This window comes from Symphodus melops (genome assembly GCF_947650265.1).
Source record: "Symphodus melops genome assembly, chromosome: 13".
Taxonomy (NCBI): Eukaryota; Metazoa; Chordata; class Actinopteri; order Labriformes; family Labridae; genus Symphodus; species Symphodus melops.
In genome coordinates this window covers 12,278,404-12,295,000 of record NC_136703.1, presented here as the reverse complement: position 1 = coordinate 12,295,000, position 16,597 = coordinate 12,278,404, and the positions used below count along the sequence as shown (strand labels likewise).

Below are 16,597 nucleotides of genomic sequence, written 5' to 3'. Positions count from 1 at the left end.
CAATTGAGTCCCAAAGAAAACGTTAACCTTGTCCAACATGTGTAACAATCTAGCCCTGTCATCAGTCATACAAGTTGAACTAATAAATAATAAAAAAAACTAATCAGATAGGATTTGACAGGATCTACAGAAACATTTGAATGAACTAATCTAAAATAATTTTTGCAATCCGCAGAATGGCTTGGACTGGTTTATTGCTGATATTGTTATTGTTGTGATTCTGTTGAATTACAAGTGGAGTTAATATGAAGACAAATATTTTCTTAATAGCATTATATAGCAAACTCTGTTGTTTCATCTCTCTCTCCTGAGTTGTTTTTTAATCCATCACGTCTTGCCTCAGATAAGACCCCCCATGACCCCTCCCATCTGAGAGGACCTGAGAGGATAGCCCATGAAGTGCATATGTGAACAGCCAGGTCAGAAGAATTTTTTAGGAGTTCTTAGGGATGCATATTCGAAAACAGCTTAAAAGTGATCAGGCTATTAGAGACCCTGAAGAATCTCATAGTTAATTTCCTCTTTTAAAGTATTACAGAAGACTTTTATTTATCTTAGGGACTTCAAGTAACTAATTTGCTACAATTATAATATATATATATATACATATATATATATATATATTTTTTTTGTTATGGTTATTTTCACCTTTTAATATAACTGTCATTTAATGTTTTTTGTACCCATTGTAATTTACTGTCCCCCTGGAACTCTTGTTTTGAGAACTGCTTAATAAATACATGTATTATAATGGCATTATCATTTAAATAGTTAGAACCTAAAAATGTGTTTTTTTATTCCTATATTTGGTCATTTCCCAAGTTTACTCTAAACATCTGCACTTCAAGTACTCACCAAAAACAGAACTGAATTTAATTTAGAACTAAAGTTAATCTGACTTTAACTGATCTTGTCTTCAAAGGAAGGCTCAGGTCCAATTAAGATTCCTTTATTGACCTCTTGTGTGAGAACTCTGGCACGTCAGATTCTCTGTTGGACACCTGATGTTGGAGGCCTCATATCCAGACTCCATTTTAATGGCCTGAGGTGTGACTTTAGCACCACTGCTCTCACCCACTGAGTCTAGATAAACACAAACGGGTGACTTCTCAGGGAGAGTCCGAGTTCAACCCGCCACACATTGAGAGAATGACATGTACCTCAGGATTCCTTTTCTGAACAGATGGGATGGCTGGCTGGTTTCAATAAGAAAAAACAAATATACACAAACAATCTTCATATAAACCAGAACATCAGTTAAAGTAAAGGTAGTATGTTGCTTAGTTCTACATTGTGTCTGTGAGTATATGTGTGTTGGGGGAGGGGTACCTGTGTCTTCCTTGTTTACTCGAATAAGAAACTACTTGGAAAGAGATCCATCTACCAGATAATATAGTAATCCAGATAATGGCAGGATGATGCACATCTACAACAAACAGAAACTGGACTGATGTCACAGGGGAAAAAAATACCTTTGACTGACTTCCTTTAAATTTTAGTAATAGTGGGAAACAGAGGTGAGTCACCATGCTGGCTGCATGTGTTGTCAAGTTCATCTACCTGATTTCCCATGATGATCCTCAAGTTATAAATGTTCCTTTTATTTGTTCTAGCTGTATAAAAGAATGTCACAATTTATCTTGTGATCAATAAAGTATCTATGTATCTATCTATCTATCTATCTATCTATCTATCTATCTATCTATCTATCTATCTAGTTATCTATCTAAAGTTTTGGTGTCCATGCTTTTATCCAACATGTTCTTACTTGGAGTATTTTTTCCAACACATTTCCAACAACTAATTTCTGAAGAACAAACCCTACTCATTGCCAATCATGTGATTACAATGGATGTATCACCAAATGAGTTAATCTACTTTATTTACCCTCATTTTGACTTAGTTTTTGTATAGTTGCACTGTCGTTATTTGCTGCTCTGTGTGCCCTGAATTGCCCCCCGGGGACAAATAAAGTTTTTTGAATTGAATTGAATTGAAAAGACTTTCTCCTTGATCACATGATAACCACTTGAAGGACAATCACCAGTCATCATTGATTGAATGATCGTTATGAGCCCAGTGGTCCATCAAACAGGGTTTCAGAGAACAATACTAGAGAACCAAGGCAGCTTAAAGGTGTTGATGATAGCTGATGACTGTTGCTGCCTCAGGTGCAACTGTTTGTATAATCCTGCTGAACAGGTTGCCATTACCTGACACAAGCTGCGCATGTTTCATTGCCTGTCTGAGGTAAAGAAGCTTGCCACAGACAATGACCTCATTTCTGAGCAAACACAAGATGATCATGAGTGTTTGACTTTTCAGTCTGACTGATAAAACCACATGTCACTGTCCAAAACATCCCTTTCATTTTGATTGTTACTGTGAATCACACGGGTTACAATATTATTTTATTACCTTAATTTGCTAAAAGGCTTATGATATATTGGCTTAATCTATTGAAATGTATGAAATGCCTGAATTTCCCCATTGGGGATCAATAAAGTAATATCCTATGTTCATCCTTTAAATATGTCTTTGTCTCCCTTTGCTTCTGTCTGTAACTTTGTGTTTTTGCTGCTGCCTGCCTTGGCCAGGTCTCTCTTGGAATATTGGTTCTTAACGGGACAGACCTGGTTAAATAAAGGTTAAATACAAAAATCTAAGAAAAACAAAACATTAAAGGGTTTAAAAAAAAGGTGACAATACAGAGAAAAGGAGCTAACTTATGACTGGGGTTTGACTGTGTTATTTTAAATAAATGTTCATTCAAAGCTGTCTAAACAATAAATGAACATACTCCTTACATGCAAATAAGAGACGTTTGCATACTCGTCTTGGCTTATGAAAATGAGAGCCTTTGAATACACAAAAGTCCAGTTCACACCATCCTCCTTGTGGAAGCTTCTGACAGATGAACACACTTTAAGTGATGACAAGTTGAAGAAAATACATGAACATAAAGCAAAAGAAAGAAAGAAACAATTAACCTCATGATTTAACTCCTAATTTCAAAAATCAAAGTGATGTTTTGTCTATTTTGAACAACTATCTTTACAAACATAAAGCCAAACCAAAAAAGGAGCCAATTGTAGAAGAGCTCTTTATAGATACATACTGTACGTGTCTAAATGGTACTGTTTTGTTTGACATATGTGGGCTCATAAGAAATAGACTATCTCAGGTTTGCATTTTCATGTCTGTACATGCCAGTGGACCCATCTCCCCCTTTGATTGACAAACACCATCCAGTGTGTTGGTGACCACTCATTACAGTGGTGACCCAACAATGAGCTCCATTTGGTCCCTGGAAGGTGTGAAACGACACACTTCTCCCTCAACCCCCAGTCTTTGTTGTTGGGATTGATTTAACAGACAGAGGCAACTCACAGGAGGTGTGAGTCCTACTGGTTATTTCACACACACACCCACAGATAGCCTGTGACGCAGCCTCAAACTCCACCCCTTTTACGCAGACACAGTCTCACCGGTCTGACTTAAGAGCTTTCACCCAGCCCACTTCTCCCTCAGTACAAGTCTGACTTCAACTGGGAGCACAGTGCTCTGTTGGATTACACCCAAAACCTAAAAGGAGTAACAGTTTGTCTTTAGAGCAGCACAAAGCCCCTCAGACCACACCAACATGGGGAGCAGAATGTCATGTGTCCCCCAGCACAACTTCAGATTCTCCAGCAAGAGCTTCATACGCAGAAACAGGTAAGAAAAATCCTACTCTTTCCTCTCCTCAGAACACATGTCATACCCTTGACTGACATTTGTTATTTTAGACTCTGCATTTCAGCTGGAAGGAATTATTGGTATTTCTCAGGGTTTGAGTAACCAAGGTTGAGAATTTTGTATGGCCAGGGTAAGGATCATATGGTTTAACAGGATAGTCTCTCAAAGTCAGGCCTGAGTGTGTCAGACTGGTCAACGGTGTCAATGACACAGTTACCATTTGCCTCCTCTTTGCATCTCTGTGAAGATGATCTGCCATCTGTCTTTTTCCCTCCAAAATCTGTACCTGACCGCATCATTATCACAAATTATGGTAGGATATATGTAGGAAGTTACACTTAATATATAAGGTTTGTAAAACTTGATCTATAAGTTCAGAGCTTGTAGTGATCTGACCTGAGGGCTTCAACATCAATATGTAAACTGGCTGATGCAACGAGATAACACTTTTATTTTGAATTAGGTTTTCTTGAATCCTTTAGGTGTATATACGCCTGGGCATGCCACTCTTAGTCCGGCCCACTCTGCTGAAGCACCACATCTGATTTTAATTAGCCTCTGCACAGCTCTTCTCCCCAGAGCGGTGCCAGTCTGGTTTTATCAACTGTGTTTTGAAGCTCTGCTTTTTTGAGGGTTTCTCTTCCTCTATTATTTGAAAACAGTTGGGTGTCAAAATACTTCACGGGTCCCGTTTGTACACAGCAGCAGTACACCTTTCTACAGTAGTTGGGCCAATTACTCAGCATGGACAATACATTTATTGTTCTTGTTTCCTACCTCCTCTTTTGTGATGGTGAATCAGGTCAGGCTCAGGTATTCCCAGCAGAGGAGTGAATGCCACAGCAGTGACATAGAGAATGTGAAGTGTGCAAAGCCACTACCAGTCTATTATCAACATTCCTCCTACATCTTTCCACTGCAAATTGCATCAGCATGCATTGTTAAAACAATATCAAATATAATAAAATATCACAGAGGAATAGCATCCCTCGCTTAACACTTATCAATGATTGATGTTGAGCATGGACTTCCTGATTAGACAGACCTTGATTCCCAACGTGCAAACAAAAGCCTGCCTTGTCACACTAAGGACACTGGCACACATGTGCACAGATAACCAGATAAACTGCCAGTGAAGATTGTAAAAGCAGTCCATGAGCCTTATCATGCACCAAGGGGGCTTCCTCATATGGATGTGGCACTAATGGTAACAGATGAGGGTCACGCAAAACAAAGAGGTACATTGAAAGCTGATTTTTCTTTGCATATCCTCACTATCAGAAACACAAGGCTCGATTGTTACTCGCAGTTAAATGGCTTGCATTGATGGAGGGAGGACAAAAGGAAACAGCCAATTTTACACAAGATACACATCATGGTTCAAAATCATTAATTTGCTGTAAAAATTGAACTCTGTCAGAAGTTCAGGATCAGTTTGGGACTTCATTATTATGGGGGGAAAAAAATAAGAAAAAAATTCTAAATGCAAAATAGGAAAGACAAGCTGTATGTTTGGGTCAAATTTAAAAGTAGACAACAGCAAACGTCCATAAATAGGAAATGTTCTTTGTTGACTCTTCAGATGGCAACTGAACATCAAACATAGGTTATATGGTAAACATTATAGAGAGAGTAGTCACATGTGGTTTTCTTCTCTCTGGCAGCAGTCGACTGTTTCGCAAGAAGAATCCTCAAGAGGGTCAGGAGAAGTCCAACAGCATCATCAATATCTTGTGTACTGTCACCCCTCGAAAGGTAAGAAACTCCATCAGCATGAAGGAAATGGCAATAGTTTGACAACTGTCTACATACCAACACATTTACAGATACAAATTATGATTTCTTTAAGTAATGTCTTAATTTCACGTCCATTGTGACTGTTTGCAGGAAATGTCCCATAAAGATCTGCAATCAATAGAAAACATAAAATGGGACCCTCCATTTCCCTACGACCCAGCTAGCGGATGGAAGAAGAGCAGCATAAATGTGAAGAACTACGGACGTATGATTCACAGCTCCAAAGTCCGTTTCCGCTTCCTCCACTGCCAGGTGAGGTGAACAAGATGACTTTCATGTTGTAACAGCAGGAAAGCAAAAATAAAAGAAAAACAAAGCGAATGCTGCACAATCAACGTTGTGGTTAATGAGGTCTTAAACAAAGACCAAGCCCACAATGACACATCACACCAGTCATCCCAGTGAACTGTGTGTGTCAAGACAAACAAAAGAAAACTGTGGAGTGTAACAGGATGTTGCTCCGTGGCCACCAAACACACCGAAACGTACTGCTGGCATTGACGTGGTGGCTGCCTCTGAATAATCCATCAGTTTTCCACAAAGCAGACCGCAGCCTGTGTTTGGACATGCATGCTGCTGCTGTGGTTGCGAAACATCTCAGAGAGAAAACCTCACGGTAGAGAGAGTTACTCTGATCCCAGGAACTGATAGAGGACACAACGGCTCCTAAAAGTAATTTGCAATAGTTGTGTCACAACAGCCCTGTCAAAAGCAAAAGGGTGATTTAGGGAATGGCGTCATGACAGGAAAGGAACATGTTGTAATATAACATAAGTTATAGACTTATCAAACCCTTTAAATCAAAACATCTCATATATTTATGCCATGAATCAGCTGATGATATGAGAACCTGATGTTCTAAAATATACAAACAGTAGTAAAACCCCTGGCAAGGTTTGAAATATCAATCATTTGTCATGCTCATTAGGTTGTCATATAAGATTCTTTCTTTGTCAGAGTACAACAATACCCAAAAGACGTGAATATGTGCCTGCAGAGTCCAATTTCATCAACAATATTTACGGATTACTTCTCTTAAAAAAAGTGTATTAAATTGTGATGTCAGGTGTAAAATGATCAATACTAAATCACCATAACTTTATATATTATTCTTACAGGATGTACATGATTGCTACCTGGATCTTTTCCAGACGCACCTTCATTTTGTCTCCAACAACACAACAGGATTGACATACCAGGTGAGTTTCATGTCAATCGGCAAAAATCACTATCCTTCCTTCAAAAAGTGGGCGTCTCACAATCTGCTAGCAGCTCAGATGGATATTTCTTCATTTAATATGCCTGAGGGGAAGGATTTCAGATTATGTAATTTCACCTTTTGACATGCGTAACTTATCAACCAGCAGTGTGTTGGTAAACAAAAAGGAAGATCATGCTTCTTCACCTGTCATATAAAGAGTGAGCAGCCATTAGTCATCATTTTACGGTGTCTGCTGAGAGCTCAACTCTCAAGTCAAGGACAGACAGCGAAGCACCTGTGTACAGTGTTAGTCACAATATAGATGACGAAAAATGAAAGACAGACATGAAAACATCATTGACTTCCGAGGCTGATTTCAGCCCACTGTGATTAACTTTTTCATTTTTGCTGTTCAGGGAACTCTGCCTTTGAAGGAAATAACCATCTGCAACCTGCAACAGAACTGCAACCACAGCCAACCCCAGGAATTCGCTTTTCAAATAAACGGTAAGTCTGACCTCACCAGAGAGGACGCAAATGGGTGTTTGCGAGGAGCAGGGGGAATGTTGTCATCTTATGTTTTGAGATTTATTGGCTAAATTGTTAAATGTTAAATTTAGCTTATCGACAACTTAGAATGGCAGCAGCTACAGCAGCGAGTTGTCAAAAAATAAAGGGAGATAAACCAGTGAAGTTCACTTAAGTGCAGCGAGAGTTGTTTGTTGGTTTGTATTCATTTTAATTGAATACTTCTAATCTGTTATCTTAGTCTTTCTTGTTTACTGCTGATGCTGGTACGCAATGTTTACCTCATCAGTTATGGATCAAAGGAAAAATGCTTCTCACTTTCAGAAAAACCACACCGAATTCACACGCTATTTTCAAGCACGAGCATTTCTTGTGTTTTCACATTCCAGTGATTCAAAGGTGGCGCGACCCTCTTCACCTCCACTCAACCCCAAGACTAACTAGAGCTGGGCCCCCTTCACCCTTGGTCAGGGGGCTAAACCGGCCTTAAAGGCCCTGCTTGTTAGACAACAGGTGCACTTCAGTCAGCCCAGCTGTCGCACAGAAAAGCCCAGCTACTGCTCTTAGCCTTGTCACTGTGGATGATCTATTGCAAATTCCAAAATGTACTCAGGTTAATGTCTGGTGTAAATGCCACTTAGCTTTTGAACTCAGAGAGGCCGGAAATATTTGAAGCTTGATTTCTTTTCCATTAAGTATAAATAAGCTGCTGGATTGACTAGGATTTGGTCCTCGCCTGGGAAACAATAAAAACAGTAAAGTCAAAGATGAATGCAAAATGAAGCAAAAATACTCCAATGTGTGACAAATCCTTTTACCATCAAGAGGAGTGTAGGGTTTCTGTGTTTATATTTCTTGATTAAAACTAATATCTTATCTCTGTTGTCATAATATTGACACTACTTGGTAATGCTTTCTCATATTGACTTCACCATATACCCGGTCAAGTTTGTTATTTTGAGTTATTGGATTTCAATGCTGAGCTTGAACCTGTATTTATTTTATCAGATGCATCACTGGCAGGAAACATGTACAGCTAGAAGGAAGGAATTCTGAGTCAAGTAAAATAACGGATAAAGATTTCCTCCCTGGGATCTGTCTTCCTGTCAAGAGCAGAAAACATGAATCAGCTTTAGCGTAAATTGTGCTTATAGAGTTAGAGAGTGACGAAGCAAACGCAGCACGAGACGGTGCGTCAAATTCCAGGAATCCTTCACATGGTTTGAATTAATGTGGCTGTGAAAGTTAGATAATGATAGTTAACTACTTTTAAAAGCAGTTAAAATCCCCGTTAACTGACTGAAAGTTGGAACGAGAGAAAGCCTCATTATTTGCCTCCAGCTTCAAGACTTCTTGAGCTGTAGAAAAACAAAACCTTTTAGGGGAGCGCTGTGGTCAAGGTCTACACTTCAAAAGTCTGATAAAAAAGAAAGTCAGCAGTTGAGTTCAGATCTGGCATCTTTGACAGAGCAGTAAATAAGTTACCGACAATTACAGTACAAAGCCATGGGGTTGGAATGAAAAGGCTATCTCTGCCGGTTATCTCTGGTATGTGTGGGACTGATAGAAATGGAGATTCCAGCTCTTTTCATCCCAGTTCCAGCTCATTCCTCCAAGGTGAGCAGTGTGAGGGAGGGTTAGTTTACGATGACTTAAATGCCAAATGAAGCAGTGGGAACTTCCGCAGGAGGTCTTTACATGTGATTTACAGCTTTTATCATGTGTAAGCATTTATTGTACTTATTGTACAACGTGGTCTCAACAGCTACTTAAATTGTGAACATCATAAATCATTGACCACCACTGTAGCAGGCAAGCTCTCTAAACAAAAACAGGCTCTAAAAAGAAGCCCTGATAATGCTCCCATTTTCATGTAATGACTTTTGGACTCTCCAGGTGTCAGCCTTAACCCCATCATCGTGTACTGCGCCAGCCAAGAAGAAATGGATCTATGGTTTGGCCTTCTCAAGGAGAACATTGAGGCCAATGGAGGCACTGCGATTGCACCTGAAAACTACACCAGGGTTAAAGTAAGTTTAAAAAACGTTGTTTTGAAGCCTCTTCACACAAAAGGGGCTTATTTTATTTTATACAAGGCTGTATAAAACTGGTACCTGTACTGCAACTAGGATTAACATCCTTTTTTTTCAAATTCAAACACATTTTAGTGTGGTCATTTTTAATCCACCTGGTGTATTAGCCATAAAATGGTTTAACCACTTCTGATAATACAAGGGTGTGCGTGTGGAGATTTGATGAGTCAAGTAGGTCATTGCAGGCTCTCCCTGAGGCCTGGATACTAAGGAGCGGCCCTCACTGCATCACAGCCTACATCAAAGTACCCCTTACATCTGCAATGGGTTAATGTGCCGAGTCTGCACCCACAGGTGGGGAAATGGCTAATGAAACACATGAGCCTCAATGAGGACACACAAGTAGAAGGCGATAACAAAAGAAAACTGAACTGATGAATCTTTTAAGAGTGTTAGCTTTGGAGCCTTAAAAATGCACAGAGAAAAACAAACATGTTCAAATTAGCTTATGGGAGGAGCCGCGTTTAAGTTGACTTTACTGAGGATCCTCACCTGTGTACCTTCTTAAACCAGAAAGAAGCTCCCGAGGGAAGAGAGGAGCTGAGGAACTCTGTCAACAGAGAGCACATCTACGAGTGGGAGGGCTCACAGCGGGACAGCCTGGGCACCATCACCTACGTCACCAAAGTCCGACTGCAGCATCTGCCTTGTCAGGTATGACATCTCATGACACAACAGCTGCTTATCAATGCTGAATCACTGACCTGTCTCTGCTCCTTTCTATTTATGGAAATATACAGTGCAGCAGACTGTAAAATTGTGAAATATACTGTACGTTTTCCAACTCTGGGAATTTTTCCCATGATGTACAAAAGCTGGTCATCACCATCTCTTAATCCAGGTGACTCACTTAATTTTAACACACACATCACTTCAACAACATGTAATTAGTGAGAGAGGTTAGAGTTAATCTTTTAGCAAGTTGTAGCTGTCCAACAAATGCAACTCTGTTATCTCTGTTTTCATTTTAAGGTGTGACACAACACCTGCATAAACTGATGAAAATCTATGACTGCTTGAAAACCAAATCAGACTTGACCACAAATAAATAAGGCTGACAAAGCCTTGCATGGCAGTCAATAAAAAATTAGTCATGACACAGCTTGTATGGATCCTACTATTTAATTCTCTGTGGGAAATAGCGGTAGTGCTATTGAAGTGTGTGAGATTTAAGGCCTGGGTGTGTGAGAGGCACTTGCCCGGCTCATGCAGTGACTCGACTCACCTCACAGCTGGAATGTCAGCTGTCTGTTCATACACACCCTCTGAGAGCGCAAGGAAACATAAACTCACCGTCTGCCGCACCTTTAAATTCCCCGCTAACTGGTTTCACTGAAGATCCTACTGGGATTCAAACGTTGTCTCTCAGCAGAGAATTCAAGAATAACACTGGTGTTTTTCAATGTTTGACAAGGTCTAAAGGTTGCTCTGTCCGTCTTTTCTTGAAAGGAATTTTCATCAGTTATCAGGGCATGTTTCTCAATTTAAGAAAAACATACATGATGCAGTGTATTATTGTATAGTATCCAAACTATGAGAAGTGACAATCACAAATAAAGTGAGCTTTTCCTTTTGCAGAGGACTTAACAAAGTGAGAGAAAGACAATGATGCCAAATATTGTTTTTTGTGCTCTATTTTTGTATCTCAACAACTTTCAAAATTACGAACCTCAATGAATTTGGGGAGGCTTAAATAAGTGACATTAGAGTGGTATTACCTATTAATCATAGTATTATTCTGCAATTGGATAAGAATGTTTAAGCACTGTTACAGAAATGAAACAACAATTAAATAAATAAATAACAGATATAATCTTGTTTCCACAGGAACAAAGTGATAGGCTCCTGGTAATGTACCCATCAACGCTGATCATCCTATCAGAAGAGAACAATGGACTCTTCTATAAGGTAACAATGACCCTCTAAACTTTTACACTTACGCTCAATCATATCCTGAGATGTGAGGGTACATTATTATTTCCAGTGTATGTGTCATGCACTTTTGATAAAAAGGCATTATGATTACAGGGAAAACTTCCTCTGAACATGATTACTGTGACCACGCCCTGCCAAGATGTCAAACCCAACACCTTTATGATTGAAGGTAAATTCACTGAATCACTGCTCTGCTGTCATCTCTTAGCCGACAGGCATTTAAAAAGATATGTTAAAGGGATTGTAATGAGTCTACATTCTTACGCATGTTTTAATTCTATTTGGACTAATACATGCATACATGAATCCGCTAACGTCACAGAGTGTAACCCTCCATGAATGAGCTGGTTTTATCTCCAGTGAATGACAATCTGACTGTTGCACATTCCAGTAAGCGACTGAACCAAATGACAAGCTTTGTCCCCCCCCCCCTCTCTTCCCAGGAAAGCTGATCAACCCCATAGTGGTGTCGTGTCTGGATAGGGCTGAGTTTTGCGACTGGATCGAGCATTTCAAATCTGCTGACGTGCCCGTTCTCAGCCCCCCGCCCCCTGTGTATGACATCATCTACACCCCGACGCACAGAGAGGTGAGACCTGCCTTCCTTCCTTTCACAAGCCAAAAACAATCACACCAATCACACAATCCACAGCTGTCGATGATCCAACTGTCTGGCATGATATCTCCACCTGGTTTTTTGAACCTGCATGCTGTATGAGTTTAGTTATGAGGGAGAGTAATAAAGAAAAGAACAAAGCTCTTCCTCTTTTTAAACATGTTGGAATAATGATCCAATCAAAGTTTGAAAATGACAAAATCTGAATTGCTGGGCTCATTTTCCTGTAGTCAAATATTTTAAATCATACTTTTTTTCTTTACTCTCTAGGCTCCACAGTTTGATAGGTGGAGTGGAAACAGCCAGGGAAGAGCCGGGTCCTTTAAGTTCAGCCAGTCAACAAGCGGTTATGGGTCCCACAACATACAGTTACCCATTCATGAAGACAACCCTCTGTCCCCAGGATACACTGAACCCCTCTGTGTAAGTCTGCTCCGTGCTACGTCTGAAGATCATTTTGCTTGAGCTTATAAACTAAAACTCAGGGTTTTTTAATGCAATCGCAAAGAGTACACCAAATGAAATGTAAAAAATAACATTTGCATGAAGGGAAATAAGCACTTGAGATATTTGCTGATTCAGCAGTGAAAACTTTGCTTTAAAATGCCAGTAGAGTAACTTGAAGTTAAACTCTTGCAGCGGGGAACTATGCAGGCCAACGTCTCATCCAATTAGCGAGGGTTAAAGAAGGCTCAGTGCCCAGATGTCATGTTATCTGTTTTTGACCTAACCAACCCAATTAAATTTATAGATTGTTTCTATCACATTCAGGGTTAAAAGAGAGTATGAGAAGAAAAAAGAAAACATACTCTGTAGAGAAGGGGAACAGATATAATCTTTGTTCTTATAGGTCTTAGTTTACACAGCTTTTGTCTGACTTTTGTCCTGTGTGCGTTTGTCGTCCCTACAGTACACCTCCAGTCGTCCCTCCTCAACTGAGACCGCCCGCCTTGGCAGCAGAACCAACAGCGTGTCTTCCCACACCAGGCCCGAGCGCGACCTCCGGCCGATGTCACTGCGCTACTCCTCCCCCCAGCGCAGCTCCTACCTCCAGCCTGCTGAGAGTTCGTCACCGTCTCAGGTCTACAGCACACCCTACTCTGCACTGCACCATGCCAGCCCACAGAGGCTGGAAAAAACCCCGCTGGTCAAGGTAATTCAGTCTGCCGTCAAATTTAATATCCTTATATACTCCTGAACTTATTTTACATGTCATGTGTGCAGTGACTAAAATAGATACACTGGGGGTCAGCTGAGAGGGGCAATCTTATACATTAGTGTCAACAAATGGGTGAATGACTGCAACTGAGCAGAACTAAGGTTGACAGATCAATCTTGTTAATGGTTCATGGAATTAATTGTGAGGTTGTATCAATTACTAAGGGGCAATTTCTTTACACAACACTAACAGCTGAATGTGGATTTTGAGACACCAGATTGTTCTCACGCAGCACAGCGTAGTCCAAAACCTCTCCTTTGTAACCTGATCCTTAAGTGAAGCTTAACCGATGGCCTCCATAAAACAGACAGCAGACAGTCATCCTTGTATTATTTGGTGATTTAAAACTAACTCCTAGATCCTTTTTTTTTTTTTTTAAAGTCCAACAGCTGGAGCACCCCTCAGACATCCCTGAACTACTCCCATAACGCACACCAGCGCCACTCAGACATGTGTGCTCCCCGACAACCCTTGTCACCCCTATACGACGAGCCCTGCAGCCCTGAAATCTACTCCCTGGATGAAGCCAGGCCAGTGGTAAGTGGGTCAGCGATACTGGAACCATAAGTTCAATTTACACCAACGCAGCCTGTCTGCTGTCATGCAGGATACAGATAGCAGCACATGTCGAGTGAAAAAAATACAAAAAATTTAACTTTATTCATTGGAGGGCTTAAGAATGAGTTTTGCATTGAAAGAGTTGTTTTTTTTCCAAAAGGAATGAATTACATTTTCACTTTTTTTCTAACCAAATATCCTCAATAACAACCATAATATTATACGAAGTATACAAACTACTGTTGTTGATGCTTATAGTTGCACTACACTGACTGTTTCCTTGTTCTTTAGCAGCAAAGCTGGCAAAAGCCCCTACAGCATCACCCCCTCCCTGGCTCGCAGCTCATGTCCTCCCCCTTCCAGCTAAGCACACCTCCCATTGGCAGACGGAGCAGGAGAAGTCTGGTCCTGATCAATTCCCAGGGTGAAGCTCTGGGCCTGGACACAGAGAGTCCTCAAAGACAAGTGGAGCAGAGAGCAGAGGCCGTGTCAAGGCTAAAACTGCTGCCTGTGCCCGGCCAAGTGCAAGAGCAGGTGAGAAACACAGAAATACTCGTCTCTCAGAGCACTCCTACGCTCAAAGTGCAACACCGGTGCACCGTATGGTAGCAGAGTCCTGTGTATGTACTTGATCTGCAGGTGATATTTGAACAGGTGCTGCAGATGAAACAGATGTTTTAGGTTACATAAGGATGTTTGTTATAAGAGATCACAGGAAGTAACTTTCACTTGTTTTCACATCTGTTGATAGATTGTCGTCCCGTCAAGCTCTGTGAGGAACAACTGTCAGAAACCCTACGGTTACTCACCAGGTAAGAATTTAAGACATATTATCTGAAGCCATATCCATAAAGAAACCTTTGTCTGTTTATTTATACTTTGCCTTTGTGCAGAGATCCAACAGTTGGCCACAACACAATAATTGTGTAACCCTATATTTTAAACAGACAAAAGTTTTATATATATATATATATATATATATATATATATATAAAATCACTATGTTGCTGGACCTAACAAAATATGTTTATATTAAACAAAAGAAGGCATGGCTAACTAAAGTGTATGATTTAATGGAGCAACAATGAGCATACTTTTAAACAGCAGCTGTTACCTTACCACATTATACTTCCTCACAAGTGTGAGTTACGGAAGTCAACAGTGTCTGCCACCTTTATAAATATCACCAAGGAGGCATAACATAACTCACACTCCATTATACCTCAAATCAAACACTGCATTGATTGAACTCTTGGGTCTGTCAGCCGCTCAAGGCTTTGGCAGAATTGACAGTGTAGAGTCAATGCCTTTTGCAGATCTGAAGGCCATTTGTGCAGAAGTCTCATGTGGGGAAAGCCCATTGTTAGACAATACTGTTTCACAGGCAGGATTTACTCCTGTACTTTGATTGACAGCACACAGCTGGTAATGGTCACACAAATTTGCAAGCTCTTTTATTACAAATGAAAGAACAAAATCAAACTTAAGTGGAAGATTGATTTCATTTTGATTTGTAAAAATAAAACATGCTGTGATTCAATGATGTCATGCGTGTTTCTGTAAGAGAACATGAAACACTTAAAGGTGTTGTTGTAGTGGTATGTTACACTTCCAGTTTTACAGTAACATTTTTATGTTGGCCATTCTCATCACAAGTAATTGGGACTGTGCCAAGTTTATTCAGTTGGGGTGAGGTTTGTCCTTCATTGTTTGAGACTAAAAGCCTGGGAATCTTCTATCGCTTCTATAGATCACCACTCGTACCTTGAACCCACAGAACCAGATGACCAGGAAATGGACTATGACAACATTTGGGAGTACGACCATGATACTGGAATGATCCAGCCAACGTCTGGAATTTCAACACACTGGACAGGATTAGAATTTGGGGCCATGGGCCATGGTGCCATGACAACCCAGCAGAGATGGTCATAAAGCAAAACAAAAGGCCGGCACTCGTCTGGACGTGTGCAAACAACTGATCCCTATCAGATGGGTAATAAAAGCCCTCTCACACAGTCTGTGTTTCTCCGGCTGCGTACAGTATGAACAACAAATCCCATGAACTGCACTCTTACATGTTTGGAGGTCAAGCAAACGAATGAAGGTGCTGGAATTAAGAGGAACAGGCTATTGCTAATTTAAAATTCAATATGATGAAAGAAAAAATAGACTAGGCTTTGACTGTCTTTAAAGTAGCATTCAAGAGAAAAGAGAAGAGTGAACATACTGTGCATAAAGTTATTTTTTCAACATATTGTATATTTGCACTAAAGGTTTCATAATAAGTGCAAAAACCTCAGTTATTTTATAGTTAAAGTATTTTCTAACATGTTTTGTTAACTTTATAAATATTGTATTCTGTTTGTGTTACAGTTATAAAAGCATTCCTTCAGGATTTGTATATTTTTGTAAATACTGTAAATTATTTTTTTTTCCAATGCAACATTATCAGGCAAATGGATGTGGCTTAAACTGACTGCTTTACATGTTGATAATATTAATATATCACAGTGTGGCTTCCTTTTTGTTTTGTTTGATGTGTTTTATTTATATTTGGAAATTAAACATTTAAAAAATATTTGAAAAGGTTCTTTGTTTTGTGTTATTCTAATGATCATTCTGAAATGGTACTAATCAATATTGGTCAATGTTCGATGTTATCAAATGGCCAGGTAAAAAATAGGAAATTAAGGTCTAAATCTTATGTTACAAGTAATTTCATTGTTGTTCTTTGAAGTTCTTTAAATGAAGAACATATAACTATATGATGTAGAAGATCATATGGAAAAAGAAATTCCAGCAAACGTAATTATTTGTTTTTGATGTTAAAACATAGCATAGCTTCATGAGCTGTGATCTACAGCAGGGCACCTATTATGTTATAGCTTAACTTTGCCATCTACTGGAGA

General features: G+C 39.8%; 1 protein-coding gene across 2 annotated transcripts; it reads left to right on the top strand.

Moving 5' to 3' along the window:
• Nucleotides 1-3,426: 3,426 nt before the first annotated feature.
• On the top strand, nucleotides 3,427-16,266 carry plekhn1 (pleckstrin homology domain containing, family N member 1). Of its 2 annotated transcripts, none has more exons than XM_079359482.1 (16): nucleotides 3,427-3,717; nucleotides 5,403-5,493; nucleotides 5,626-5,787; nucleotides 6,654-6,734; nucleotides 7,153-7,243; nucleotides 9,161-9,294; nucleotides 9,871-10,011; nucleotides 11,185-11,265; nucleotides 11,386-11,461; nucleotides 11,736-11,881; nucleotides 12,179-12,331; nucleotides 12,819-13,061; nucleotides 13,509-13,664; nucleotides 13,980-14,219; nucleotides 14,437-14,497; nucleotides 15,436-16,266. In XM_079359482.1, the coding sequence occupies exons 1-16, from the start codon at nucleotides 3,644-3,646 to the stop codon at nucleotides 15,618-15,620; spliced, it is 2,115 nt and encodes a 704-aa protein (XP_079215608.1). In that variant the 5' UTR covers nucleotides 3,427-3,643; the 3' UTR covers nucleotides 15,621-16,266. The 2 variants fall into 2 exon arrangements, with proteins under 2 accessions (XP_079215608.1, XP_079215607.1); XM_079359481.1 differs by having other exon boundaries at nucleotides 13,977-14,219.
• Nucleotides 16,267-16,597: the final 331 nt, after the last annotated feature.